At 56.9% G+C, this 14,397-nt stretch overlaps 2 protein-coding genes across 14 annotated transcripts in view; one reads left to right on the top strand and one right to left on the bottom strand.

Annotated features, from left to right (window-relative positions):
- PRRT1B (proline rich transmembrane protein 1B) overlaps positions 1–14,397 on the bottom strand; it is a 596,855-nt gene that overhangs the window by 536,982 nt on the left and 45,476 nt on the right. The window lies entirely within an intron of this gene.
- Positions 1–14,397, top strand: part of RAPGEF1 (Rap guanine nucleotide exchange factor 1) — a 152,553-nt gene that overhangs the window by 117,171 nt on the left and 20,985 nt on the right. For 9 of the 13 annotated variants that reach the window (XM_066366841.1, XM_066366843.1, XM_066366845.1 and 6 more), the window contains 2 exons: positions 10,149–10,421; positions 12,785–12,873. In XM_066366841.1, coding sequence (XP_066222938.1) covers positions 10,149–10,421; positions 12,785–12,873 — 362 coding nt within the window. The remainder of the gene's footprint in view (positions 1–10,148; positions 10,422–12,784; positions 12,874–14,397) is intronic. The other 4 variants (XM_066366852.1, XM_066366853.1, XM_066366848.1 and 1 more) reach the window with 1 other exon arrangement.

The following is a 14,397-nucleotide window of genomic DNA, read 5'->3' on the forward strand; positions in this document are numbered from 1 at the left end:
AGCGGGAGCAGTGCTGCTCACTCTCCCCAGACCCAGCGGGAGGGTCCTTGCAGGACACTCCCGTCTGGAGACGTGTTTGCAGGGCTCACACCCAGGCGGGCCGAGGTGGGCAGGTGACGTCAGGATGGGCGTCGGCAGTGGGGGAGACCCTGGAGGCTGTGGGCCCGGACAAGGACAAGGTCAGGCATGGCTTCGCAGGGGAGGTAGCACTTGAGCTGTGGCTTGAAGGCCGGTTAGGGTTTCAGGGAGCTAAAGGTCAGAGAAAGCAAGTCAGAGGTATCCCACACTGAGGGACCTGCCCCAGGACAGGGCTGGAGAGCCTGGCATGCACTCTGGAAGGTCGCCTTGAGTGCGAGCGCTCGGGCGTCGAGGTCAGAGCACAGCCTGCTGGGAGCGATGACGACAGCCAGCCCCCGGCGTGTCCTCAGCCATCACCGAAGTCAGCTGCTTCCAGAGCGGCTCCCCCCAGAGCAGCCCCGGGGTGCAGGCCAGGTGTGCACTGTCCCTGCCTGCGCTCGGCCCCCTCGCACCTTCCCCTGCTGTCCTGGGCAGTGCCCTCCTCCCCAGGCAGTCTTCCACTGGGCCTAGCTGGCTCTCTTGTCCCACGGAAGTGTTAGCACGTCCACAGACATCCTCTCCTTCCTGTGTGTGCCGTCACCCTAGGACAGGCCTCCAGCCCTGGCGGGTGGTCGGGCACCGAGACCAGTCAGAGGAGGTGTGGGGAAGTGATGGTGGCTGTGAGGCGGGCCAGGTGTGTAGAGATGGTGTCGCCTCTCCGGGCCGGGAGGTGGCGCTGTTGTCCTGTTCTGTCCTGATTCCGCAGGGCCTCCCTGTGCCTGCCCCGGGCCCTCAAACAGAGAAGTGTTTGAGTCCTGGGTGCGCCTGGAGACAGGGCCCTGCCTGGTGCTGGGTGTCATTTTCTGTCCCCGGGCTCTCTGTGGTTGCTGTGCCCCAGGCTGCCCGCCATGTTCTCGCAGCGGCCCAGCCTCCCCTCCGCTCTGCCTCCCCAGTGCCATCCACCCTGGCCCTTCTCTGGCCGGCGTCTTCTCTGGTCTGAGTGCAGGTAGTGCGAACCTTAGAGGTTAGTGGGGTGCGTGTTCATTTCCTCTCGACCGAGGTGCGACTGAGGCTCAGAAGCCGTCAGGGTTGCGGGTGCCTTTCAGGCACTGCAGTGCTGATGTTAGAAACAGCCCTCGCCCCCACAGACCACCTCTGGCGTGTCCTCTGTGCTCGCTGCACGGCGCAGGTGTGTACAGTCACCAGATCTGTTCCGATGCTAGAAAGCTGTAGAGATGTTTTTTACCATCTTGGCTTCCAGAATGAGTCTGGATAACTAAACCTGCTGCGAGACCCAGGTGTAGAAATATTCATTACCACTGATTTGTTTCAAAAAAGATCATACGCCTGACCAGGAGATGGCTCAGTGGATAGAGCGTCGGACTAGGATGCGGAGGACCCAGGTTCAAAACCCTGAGGTCGCTGGCTTGAGCATGGGCTCATCTGGTTTGAGCAAAAGCTCACCAGCTTGAGCCCAAGGTCGCTGGCTTGAACAAGGGGTCACTTGGTCTGCTGTAGCCCCCTGGTCAAGGCACATATGAAAAAGCAATGAATGAACATCTAAGGTGCTGCAATGAAGAATTGATGCTTCTTGTCTTTCTCCCTTCCTGTCTCTCCCTCTCTCTGACTCTCTCTGTCACCAAAAAAAAAGCATAGGGTAAGAAAATCAAGTATGTGTCATCTTGAGAACTTGATTAAAAAGGGGTGGGGATCTATAGAGTAGCTGGTGTCCACACTGGGCAGACGGTGCTGCTCTGCGAGGTTGGACCAGGTCCCCTACAGCAGTGCTCCCCAACCTTTTTTGGGCCACGGACCGGTTTAATGTCAGAAAGTATTTTCACAGACCGGCCTTTAGGGTGGGACGGATAAATGTATCATGTGACCGAGAAAAACGTCAAGAGTGAGTCTTAGACAGATGTAACAGAGGGAATCTGGTCATTTTTTAAAAATAAAACATTGTTCAGACTTAAATTTAAATAAAACGGAAATAATGTAAGTTATTTATTCTTTCTCTGTGGACTGGTACCAAATGGCCCACGGACCAGTACCGGTCCATGGCCTGGGGGTTGGAGACCACTGCCCTACCTCACCACATGTGCCCTCAACAGAGGCCTGCAGTTCAGAGACTCTGGGTATCTCTGCCACGCTGTCCCCTCGCTGTGGTCCCCCTCAGGGCCCAGTCCCCGAGACACGCAGCTCCTGAGGTCCCTCTGGTGTATCTCACTCACACGCTTCTCACTTACTGGTCACCAGCCAGCCCTGAGCATAACCCAGCAGCCATCACAGAGGCTGAGCACTCTGACTGCTCTACAGGCCCGACAGCAAAGGGGCCGGGACAGGAGGCAGAGAGGGAGAGACGATGGCATAGGGTGAGGAGAAGAGTAGACGGCAGAAGGGGACCAGAGGCCCAGGGATGCTCGCGCTGCTTGGCACAGCCAGCTGGTGTCCGCCAGTTGGGAAGAAATGCTCCCACCTTCCATCTCTGTCTCTTGTTTTTTCCTGATGTCATCTTGTCCGCATTGGCCCCCAGCTCTGGTTAGAGCTAACACACTTTGAGAGAGCGAGAGAGGGGAGTGTCCAGGGGCAGCCCTCACGGCCTGGAGGTGGGCAGGGATTTCTCCGAGCTGCTTCTCTCATGGCCTGGCTTTGTTCCGTCGGCCTGCCTGCCTGGTCAGCGTCAGAGAAACGGGCTATGCCGCCGCCGCAGGTGGGAGAGCCTCTGAGGGCCCGCCCGGTGCCCTGCAGGTGCTCCTTCTCGCCCAGATGTGCTCACGTGGCACGTGGACATTTCCAACTACTTGAAATCGTAGACTCTCAGATTCTGTTCCATTCCTGGGGGCCTCGCCACAGAGTTTGGTCTACAAGTGCAAGGGCAGGTGTCCCCTCACTGGGCTCTGGGCTCTCTGGGATTAGGAACCTGTCCCCAAGCTCCTGATGTGACAGGAACTCTTACCTGGCCAACCCCCTCTGCTCTTCGTCCTTATTTCTGTGAATGACCCACTATCCACTGCGAGAAACGAGGTGTCCCCTTGTCTCTCTTCCCCTGCCACAGACACACCACGTTCCCACAGGACACATGCACACCTCGTCCCCATACCCATCGTCACTGCCTCCCTGCCTCAGGCATGGGCACTGTTGGCGACCTCCCTGGCCCTCCTGCCCCCATGGTCGGTCCCCTCCGTCCCCCTCCAAGTACTGCAGTCAGACTTGAATGTCAGCTTGTCACTCCAGAGCCAGGCCTGGCACTTGCTCAGTCTTCTGCCCACCCGTCCCCATGCCTATGACCTGTGTGCCCTCCATTCTCTCCTGGCATGATGCTGACTCGTCACATGATAGCCCCTGTATTATCATGAATCAGACACACACTGTCACAGGCTGTTCCCAAGAACGAAAAGCCTGTTTCTTCCTCATTTTCCTTCTCTGCTGACTCAGAAGGCTCTGGCTACTGGCCGTCTGGCCTGAGCCTCACAAGTAGTTCCTGTCTGCCGGGCTGCCTGGGGTGCTTGCCCTGCGCCTTCCCCTCTCCCAGGACCCAGGGCTGTGGCTCCGCGGCCTCTGAGCGTGAAGCCTGCTCTGGGCTCGGGCCTGCTCTGAGCCTGGACACGGCTTGGGAAGGAGGGGCTTGCAGACTGGCACCCTTCTGGGTTTCTGAGGCCCTTGAGGGAGAGTGCAGAGTCCACCTCTGTGTAGAGCACAGCCCTGGAAGACAGGGCTGCTGCCTGAGCCCAGGGACGAGTTCAGGAGGCAGGACTGGTCTAGCCCGCGGCAGGCCCTGAGCCTTTCAGCCCCTCCGTGGGAAGACTCCCTGATTCTTGTTAATGACCGGGGCATTTTGGGGATCCGTGCTCTCAGACCAGCTGCAGGCACGCCTGACCCCATGAGACTGACTGGCCAGGTACCGCCCTGGGCCTGGGGAAGGCCATGTGGGGCCTTGAGCTCCACAGGTGCTGCCCACACACTGTCGCCTCCACTCCCCTCTTCTCACGTGGCCTGTCTGCCTGCCAGGGCCTGGCAGCTGCTCTGCCGGTGTGCCTGTCCCCATTCCGGAGAGGGAGACACCAGAATGCAGAGCTGAACCATTTGCTCAGCGCCCTGAGGAAGACCTGAGGTTAGAATCCAGATCCCGTCGTGGAAAGTAGTGTTAGGTTGACATTTGTGCACTGATGAATTGCAGTAAATAAATCCTGAGCGCTGAAAAGGCCGGGTGGAGAGAGGAACTCACGGAAGCCTCATCGAGGGGCCCTCGTGCTCTGACACATTGTGGGGTGCTCTGACACATTGTGGGGTGCTCTGACACATTGTGGGGTGCTCTGACACATTGTGGGGCGGGCCGCAGGCCGGGGAGAGCCTTCTGCAGTGGGAGTCAGGGAGAGCCCGTCATGCTGCTCAAATGCAGACAGAGGAGAAGGTTCTAGAACTGAATTCAAATCATATTTTTTTTAACCAGAGTCGGTGCTGTCAGGCCAGTGTTTCCTGACTGCACAGAGCACCTGCAGTGGATTGGAGGGTTTTGCAACAGTGTAATTACCCATGAAACTGTTGGCCAAAAATGTATTGTTTTCCAGGAAGATCTTGTGATTCAGGTTGCAAAAATATATCACATGAGGAGAAAAGTACTCAATATCTACTTTGACATGTCCTGCTATCTAAAATTCCCCCAAGTAAAAGATTTTTGTTCTGTTACATCCTTAGAAAATACACATTAGAATTTTCAAGTGGCTTTTAAAAATAAGCTCCACCCAGAAGTTTATTTTAAAAGAGAAGATCTTTTTCAACCCCACAAGATGCTGCTGTTGCCTCTCTGTGCAGCAGGACCCCCAGGCACCGCCCTGCCTGGGACAGCGCAGCCTCAGTGCGGGGTGGGGGGAGGGGGAGCTTGCTGCTTCCGTCCCAGGACCCGCCCCTCAGCGCTGGAAAGGCGTCTCCCTATGTGCTGTCAAGTGCAGTTACCATTGATATAGGGCATCAAGGGAGGACGGTGCCTCTGGGCTTGCAGTCAACCCAGAGGCTGGCTTTCACAGACACAGATTCATTGGGACCAGGAAGGAGAGAGGAGATCAAGCCGCACTCTTCCCACCTGTGCCACCGGGAGTGACGAGGAGTGTTATCAAGGGTCTTACTGGGTAGTCGTGATCACATCCCGTATCTGAGAAGCAGATCCAGCATGCTTGTCTCAAGGAGCTTGACTCCTTCCAAGAGGAGTAGCTCAGGCCCCACAGTGTTGCTGACAGTTGGAGGTCCTGCTTGAAGGAAGCGTGCTCAGGGCGCAGGACTAGTGCTGAGCTCTGCCCAGTGACTTTCCACGGTGGGAGGAAGCCCAGGCCCCACGAGCACGGCAGCTCCTCGTGGAACGTGTTTTCTCACAAAGGGTGGATAAAATGAAGTTCGAGCTGTCCAGTCGGTTATCTGTTTTGCTAAGTAGCATCCAAAAACACTGAAACCGTGAGCCTCACTTGAGCTGAGGGTATGCAGTAATGACTGACCTCCCCAAACACTTCACCGTGACAGCGAGTCCGTTCACATAAACGGTCGCGCTTCCCTGGAACCGGTGGTGCCGGAGGTTCTCTAGAGATTGGAGCCCCAGCCACTGGCACAGCCTTTCTGCCGAAGGCCGTAGCCCACAGCTGCTGGCGCACGAAGGCCGCGTCAGGCCCCCCAGGCCTCCTTGTGGTCGAAGGAATTCAGAGGGATGACAGGTTATGTTGAGGAACCAGGATTTTTCATTTGAAGATCTGCTTTCTTGCCAGTACAACCCAGGGCCCATCATTTTTCATGCCAGGACTCTAATGGAGAGGAAGTGTCCGTGAAAACTGGTCCCCGGCCAGCTTCCGGTCCGTCTGTTAGGCTGTGAGCGGCCCCGGGCCAACGTGCAGGTCATCAGTCTCCACTGTCCTTGCACTCAGAAGCTTGGTGGCTCCTCCAGCTGTGTGTGTTCAGGAGGGGGAGCTGGTCCCGGGGTCTCCTGTGGGCAGATCTCTCTCCATATCCCTGCTTTACGCTCTGTCCAGCTACGGCTCGCTGCCCTTTGCATGCTGGTCGTCACAGAGACTCAGCTAAGGCGAGCTCTGAGCCGTGCTGGGAGGCCATGCCTGCATAGCTGTGGATGCCGTGGTTAGGGACTGTCACGTGCTCTAAATACTGAGTGGGGGCCATTCCCACAGTCTTTTTAGAATGAAGCCGTGTGTTTTTAGGTATGTGGCCAACCCTTCCAACCTGTTTCTTCATCTTTGTAATGGGGATCAGAACCACACTTCAGGTGGATAAAATGCGATGATTCCTGCAGAATCCAGGCACCTCAGCGGGCCAGCAGGGAGCTGTTAGTAAGAGGAGCTGCCTGACCCTCGAGAGACGGCCCTCGCTGGCTCTGGGGGACGTGTAGCCCGGGCTGGGTGGGGTGCGGCCCTGTCCTGCCGCTCTCCCCAGGCTCTGGGGGACTTGTGACCAGAGCTGACCTGGGGGTACAACCCCCTCCTGCAGCTCTCCCCAGGAACTCGCTCTGGCACTCCTGAGTCTTGCAGAAACCTGCGGTCTCCAGACAGGGAGCCTCTCCTTATTAAAACATTCTCAGCCCAAACAGTCTTACTCTGGCTATAAATAAAAATTCCTGCTGCGGAGAGTGTAGCCAGTCTGTCAGGGGCAAAGCCGGGCACCAGCCAGATCCTAAAATAAACGCCAGGCTGTGCTGGAGTATTTCTGTTCCGTGGCCAGCCCTGCCTTTCCCACTGCTCCAACGAGTAAATATGATCTTAAAGGGCCTAGAAGTATTTCTCTGGGGAAGCAGTCGAGACCAGACTTGTTGTAAATGGTATGATAATGAGTCCGATGTGGCCCTCACATCTGCAGAGCCCTGGAGAGGCACCCAGCTTTCTGCTGACTAGAGAGCAGCCCCTTGCCTCTCCCCACCCCTCTGACTAGGACAAGGACAAGGAGGAGGACAACCACTTCTCACACTTGGCTCCTGTCCCAGCATGACTGCATAGCTGGAATACCAGAGCTGCTTAGGAGCCTGGAGGGAGGGTGGGGAGGGAGGGGAAGGGCAGGACAGGGACAGCCGCCCAGTCCTGGAGATGCAGAGCCTCCGCCCTTCCTCCTTGGTGGCTGCTCGTCTCCAGCAGTGCCTGCGCTTCCCTGAGCCTCCTGCCCGTCTCCCGCTGTGGACCTGCGCCTGGGCAGTGGGAACACTTGTCTGTTATCCTTCCACACTCAAAATCGAGACACGGCTGAGTCAAGCAGTATTCTAGGCACTTGAATAATATTGCAGCAATTCCTAAGTAATCCTTCATTCAGTGAGCATATTGGACCCCTACTAAATGTCTCAGCTTGTTGTCTAGAGTAGTTCCAGGGTTGGTATTTGGAGGGGGCATGGGAAGATAGCTGACATTGATTGAGTGTTTGTCACATACTGGGCTGTGCTTAGAACTCTCAGGGCGTCCCTGTTAAGTCCACACAGAGCCTGTGGCAGAAGTGCTAGTGTTTTCATCCCCATTTTAGAGGGAAAGAAACAGGCTTGAGAACTTACGAAACTCAGCATCGCAGGTAGGAAGATAGCCCCGGTCCATGTGACTTGTCCTCTTAGCAATTACCCTCGTCCCAGTTCCCAGAAAAAGCACCAGCAGTGTGAGAGTCTGCCACCTGAACTTGTCACATCCAGACCTGTTTCACACGCCATATGATCAGTTAGGAAGATACTGTAAGAAGCCCCGGCTACAAACGTACTGGGTTCTGTAGGCTTATTCTTTTTTTTTTTTTACAGGGACAGAGAGAGAGAGTTAGAGAGAGGGATAGACAGAGACAGACAGACAGGAACGGAGATGAGAAGCATCAATCATCAGTTTTTCGTTGCAACTCCTTAGTTCATTGATTGCTTTCTCATATGTGCCCTGACCACGGGCCTCCAGCAGACCAAGTAACTCCTTGCTTGAGCCAGAGACCTTGGATCTAAGCTGGTGAGCTTTTGCTCAAACCAGATGAGCCTGCGCTCAAGCTGGTGACCTCGGGTCTCGAACCTGGGTCCTCTGCATCTCAGTCCGACGCTCTATCCACTGCGCCACCACCTGGTCAGGCTTATTCTTAAGTTGAATTTGTATGTATGTGGGAAGGGGTACATTCACCTATGAAGTGCAACTTAGATGTTTGTTTTATCATATTCTTTATTTTTACCTTTCTGCGCACATAAATATTGAAACATTTTCAAACCTACAGAACCCGTCTCATCCTTCCATAACCCAGGCACTGCCTGTATCAAATGTAATAATCGTGTGATTACACAGTAACTGTACATAGACGTCAGGGGCTCAGTGTCACAGAGCCTGCTCAGTGAGTTTATATAGGGGGTGGGGTGTCGGTGAGGACAGTGCCAGTACTCTAGAGAGAGAGAGCCTTTTTGTCTTGGTCCATTCCAGCCCCTATAATGAAGTACCACAGGCCGGGTGGCTTGGGAACAGCAGAAATTTCTTTCTCACGGTTCTGGAGACCGGAGTCCAAGATCGGGGGGCCAGCACGGTCAGGTGAGGGTCCCCTTCCAGGTCCCAGACTTGCACTGTGTCCTTACATGGCAGAAGGGCCAGCATCTCTCTGAACCTCTGGAGGGCGCTGTGGACACTCGGTCTCCTCCGCCATCAAAGTGCGAGTCCCTGGTCTGGGATGCTGAGCCAGAGGTCTGCTCACCCAGCTTCCCTAGGAGACTGTGGACAGGATTTCTCTTCCAGCAGGAAACTAAGCCTCCAGTGTTAGCTGCTCACAACACGCCCGACACCTCCACTCATTCTTGTGACTGAGCAGGGGTTGGCCTTGAGTCTGAGCCAGATGGGTAGGTGCCTAGCACCGTCGGCTGGGTCTGACATAAGCCAACAACCCCCGGTGCTCACAGGGGTGAGAGGGCCTTGGGCTCCCCAAGGAGAGTGCAGGAGCTTTCCATCTGGGTCCGAGTCTGGGTCTGGGTCCGGGTCCGGATCCGGGTCCGGGTCCGGGTCCGTGCCGCCCAGCTGCCGGGGGTGGGGGATGAGGGGGTGGGGTGGGGCTGTCCCTGGAGTTGCCAGAGCCCTCCTCCAGGTGCAAGTGGAGCTGGGAAACCTGCTTAGGAACATAAATAGTTTTGACCTCCTGTTAGTTTTAAGTTTTGATTTTCCCTCCTTTGTCACGGGTTCTAGAAACCCTCTGCCAAGTGCAGAGAACCCCTGAGTGAGTGGTGTGCACAGTGGTGTTGGGTGATTGCCGTCGGGTTCCAGCACCTGTAGTGGGCACGTGAGCCTGGCAGGGACTCCAGACTCATCCCTGTCACGCGCCCCTCTCCCTTGTCCCTGAGACGGCAGCATGTTGCAGACCCTTTGCAGGACAGGAGACGTGGTCATGTTCTTAGCTGGTGGTCAGTGGTCTGAGCTCTCCTGACCCTCCTCCTGTGGCAGAGCCCAGGCCGGAGCGGGTCCACTGTCCCTTCCCAGTCGGCCTTAGGGCTTCCCTCTGGGGGGGAATTTGGGGGAGTGACGGGGGCTCTTAAGAGGCATCAGCGGTGCTGCAGGGTCACTTCATTTATTTTGAAAAAGAAAGAGAACAAGAAACAGAATGGGAAGGGAAACGAACTGGGAAATTTTTAGCGTTAGGTAGCACAATTCTTCCAGCCATTGCTTATACCCTTCCTTTCCAAACAAGTCTGAGGTGGCTTACAGTATCTAAAAGGCTGTCGAGTTTGACTTTGAAGGGGTACATGCAAAGAGATGTGCTTGTCCAAGAGACCCAAAAGTACGACCAGGTGTCTGACTCCGCACGCTGAATTCAACCACAGGGTTTCCAAAAGGACAAGAGGTGTAGACTGGCGAGTGTGGCAGGCAGAGTGCAGGTCGTGCTGTGCCTGGGGGCGTCCTGCACGGTGACGCTGGGCGGTCCTGGTCAGTCTTCGGGCCTTCTCTAGGGAGGGTGCCGGGGCGGGGCCTCCGACCCGCGGGCCACGGGGTGGCTGGGCCTGGCTGGCGGCCCTCACTGGAATGACTGTGAGCAGCCTGTCGGGGCGCGACTGTGTTAATCTAATCTCCTTTCTCTTGTCTGTTTCCCTCCCGTCTCCTGTGCCCTGTGTGTCCTCCACCCGGACCCTGTAGTACAAGTCTGTGTTTAGGTCCTTCTCCCAGGACTTCGTGCCTCACAAGCACGCTTCCATCCAGCCTTTCCTCCCGGCTCCCTCCTCTTCCTCTCCACACTTCCCACCTGTCCACCTGTCTCAGAGCTCGGACCCGGCGGTGCCCGCCGCAGCCAGCCCGCCCCCCAGCACTGCGGACAGGCCCCTTCCACCTTCTCAGGAGAGCGCCTTTCACGGGAGCACGGTCCGCCTTCCTCCCGAGACCTCTCTCACTGACTCGCCCCCGACGCCTTCGGTGAGGACTCAGCGCACGCCCTCGCGGGGCCGCACGTTGGGAGAACGCGGTGTCACTCTCAGGAAGGGGCCTCCCCCTGCCCTGGCGGTCGGGCCTGTGGCTGGCGCGTGCCCGGAGCAGGGCCGGGTGGAGGTCCATGGCAGGTCACAGGTGGAGCAGCGGCCCCTTCCACATGAGGCTCCCGACAGACGAGGGGTCTGAGTTTTCACGGATGAGTAGTGACCACGCAGAGATGGCCGGTCACTGCGAGTGGAGGACAGAAGATACTCGTAGTTTTCTGTTTGGTTGGTGGTGTCTGGAGAAGGGTGGAGATCAGACCGTGGCCTTGCTGCCTGTGGTGCTGTCCGAGGGGCTGCAGGGCTCCATCCGGCACGGGGCTGGGCAGCAGGTGGGCAGAGCACGTGTGGGCACTCGGGGACCGCTCTCCGGCACAGTGGTCATCTTGACGGTTGCCTCTTTTCCTCCATGATTACTTCCCCCTACAGTGGGGACCCCACAGTCCCCACGATGGCAGAGTGGGGAGGGGTGTGCCTCCCCAGGACAGTGGGATGGCCCCCAACACGATTGGAGAAGACCCACTGGAAAGCATGGGTCTCGTGTAACACAAGCCAGCGGCGGCAGGCGGTTTTGCTCTCTGACCCTGGGGCGAGCTGCCCAGGAGACGGCATGTACACTGTCACCTTCCTGTCTCCACCCCGAAAGGAGCGTCCTGGGGGGCTCCCGGCAGGCTGCCCCTCTGAGCTCGAGCCTTCACACGTGCCTCTCCTCTGTCCTGTCTCCCCAGAGTGAAACCGCCAGTGAGGAGGCTGGGGAGGGTGAATACGTCAGTCTGTACTCCTCTGGCCAGAGCAGCGAGGGGCTGGCTCGCTCTCGAGGAGTAAGTGACCTCGGGCTGCCTTGTGCACGAGCCCGGCTTCTGCCTGGCTGAGCCGCCAGTCACGAGCAGACTGGCCCGTGGGGAGAGGACGTGGCTCCTGGTACGGGCCTTCCCTCGGCTTTCGCTGTGGTGCATGCGGCGCTCCTGGGGCCTGGCCAGGGGGCTCGGGGCTCTCACTGTCCCATCTCCAGCATGGGGATCCGTCCTCCACTCCTCTCCTAGAGGGAAGGATCGCTCCCCCACCATCACCTTCTCTTCCCCCTGAGAGAGTGGAGGACCCCCGACAAGGCCACCCTTGTTTTACTGCCGTCCCAGCACCACAGTCGATGTTCAGCAGTTCTGGTTAGCAGTCAGCAAAACGTGAGCAAATTCAAAACCCTCAGCAGTAACTCCTCCGGCATCCTGAGTGGGACGCATCCCTGAGGGGGGACCGCGAGTCTGCCGTGGCCATTAACCGGATGTCCAGTCCCAAGAAGCGTGGTCACACCTGCTGAGACAGCTGCCCCACGTCAGGTGTTGGCAAGTCATAGGGTTGTGGAGATGTCACTGTGGGAGTTTGACCCCGTGTGGGCACTTAGCTGTTCTTCCCTGGAGTTCCACCGCCCCTGCCCGCTGGTGCCCGTGCCCTGGCCTCATGCAGTTCCTTCTCCACACGGCGGCCTTTGTCCCAGGATGGCCCTCCAGGGCCCGCTCCTCTCCTGGGGACAGTGTTCGGTACTGACTCCTTCATCGGAAACCCCCTCCGTGATGATGGCCACGGACCCTTGCTGCCCATTCTGTCCTGTCCTCGGTAGACCAGGGATGCCGGGACAGTGTTGTCGCTGAGCGGGGTGGACCCAGATCCCAGGGGAAGCGAGGCTGCTGGAGGAGGGGCCGCACTCCTGCTGTGAGCAGCCACACCCTTGGAGGCCCCCTTGGGAGGCCATCGGGCACAGCAGTCCTGGGGACTATCACTGTCTACTGAGCCAGTCAGAGTTGTGCTGCCCACCAGCAGTGCACAGTGGTTAGGGACACAGGTTTGGGAGGTGGACAGTCCTGGGTTTGAGTCAAGGCTACAGCCATCTAACTGTGTGGTCTTAGGCAGGGCCCTTAACTTCTCCCAGCCTCTGTGTGTGTGTGAATGGGCATGATGGTGCCAGCTAGTGGACAGGGTCCTACTCTGGGCACAGTGCCTGCTGAGCTTTGCTGAGAAAGAGCAACTGTGACATCTTTTCCTGCAGGAGGTGGTTGGGGTGGCTACATCTTGGTTGACAGCTGGCACATGTCATGAGTAGTGGCACCTTTCACTGACCCCAGCGGGCGAGAGGAAGTCTGAAGAGGGCCTTGTGCTTTCTGTGTCATGAGCAGCATCCGTGGGTGACCGGTTCGCACCTGGCATCACTCCCTGGGAACTTACTCTAAAGCCTCATACGGGCAGGGGTGCTGGGCAGCAGGTCGCCCCCGGCACGGCGCCTGCCACAAACCCAGCACTGACTTCTCTCTGCAGGAGTCACCGGTCATGAAAGACGGACACCCCAGAGACCCTTCTTCAGCTGGCGGGGCGTCCGGGAAGGAAAGCAGAGACGGTGGAGAAAGGTAGGAAGTGACCTGCGTGGGGCCGCCGGGGGGAACGTCTGACTGCCCTGCCGTGGCCCGCGGGCCTGCTGGTGCTGACGTCCACGTTCTCAGAACTCCACACGCCCAGCAGAGCGTGGAGAGCAGAGGGAAGTGCCGGCCCGCGGGCGGCCATGGCTGCTGAGACAGCCTTCCTCACCCTCTCAAGTTCAGGTTCAACAGGGAGCGTAAAAAATTCTCCCCCAAAATACTCTGTATTGGGAGTTTATAGATACGGTGGTATATTATGTTCTTACACCATTTGAAAGGAAGTTACAGCCTGGCCTGTGGTGGCACAGTGCTTACGGCACCGACCTGGAACACAGATCGCTGGTTTGAAACCCAGGGCTTGCCAGTTCAAGACCCATACAAGAAGCAGCCAGTGAACAGCTAGAGTAAAGTAACTACTTCTCATCTCCCACCCCTTGTAAAATCAATAAAAGCCTTTTAAAAAAGAAAGAAAACAAGTGACAAATGTAACACTTGGTTCCTAAATACTCTGGCATGCCTCCTGACAAGTTTCAGAAGCCTACCTGATTGCAATGCCATCGTCACACCTAAGAGAATTAGTGATGCGTTTCCTCCTGTGACCAAACCACCGCACAGTTCTGTGATTCTCCCTGAAATGTCTTATATAGCTTATTTTTTCCAAACCAAGATCAATCAGGAGGCATCGTTGCACTTAATCATGTGTCTCTAATGTTCTGTAACACTTTTTCGTATCAGCGTAAGCGGAGCCTGAGTGCGTGTAGAAATGGGGGGTAAACTTCTCTGCTGGGCACTTACAAACCATTTGGGCAGGACCTGCAGATCGGCACAGCTACCTGCAACTTTGTGTCGGCTTCACCTTTGTGAAATGTTTCGAATACAAGGTGGCTGGCGAAAGTAGGTTTTACAGCTGTGAGTACAGGCAACAGTTTATTCCTGTATTACTTATTAATTATTGTGTGACGTTTTAGATGAACAGCCGTAACCTACTCTCGCCCAGTGCATTCAAGCTTTTCCTCCCTCTTTAGTCCGAGCCTCAGCTGCCTCTGGGTCCTGAGCGCAAAGCTAAGCAACACCCAGTTGTCACCATCGGACCCGAGCATAAACCGTCACAAAGGCAGTGGAAACAGCAAGTGGGGCAGAAGCCTGTTAGGAAGCGTCCTGTGGGCCCCTGGGGAGGGCTGCCCACAGCCTGCCGCCTCTGGTCCGTGTCCCTGTTGAGTCTGACCCGTCTCCCAGGCTGACGTTCCCTCAAGTGTTAAGCAAGGGTGATGGGTTTTCTAGTTCAACACCTGGTGGCAAAGCGGGTGTGTGCCGCCTGCCTGGCTGTCTCCAGCTCATTCCTGAGGGTGCCATTGTCAGGGAAACAGAGGACAAGCCCTGGTTAGAAGCACACGGGGACACTGTCCTTCCATAACACAGCCCAGCCACAGCCAACGTGGACGGCACACGGGGGTGACGCAGGGTCCCTCCCAGAACTGCTTGGGGTTGGCTCTGGCCCGCCGTGCTGTCCCAGCT

This window comes from Saccopteryx leptura, chromosome 2 (genome assembly GCF_036850995.1).
Source record: "Saccopteryx leptura isolate mSacLep1 chromosome 2, mSacLep1_pri_phased_curated, whole genome shotgun sequence".
NCBI classification, from domain to species: Eukaryota; Metazoa; Chordata; class Mammalia; order Chiroptera; family Emballonuridae; genus Saccopteryx; species Saccopteryx leptura.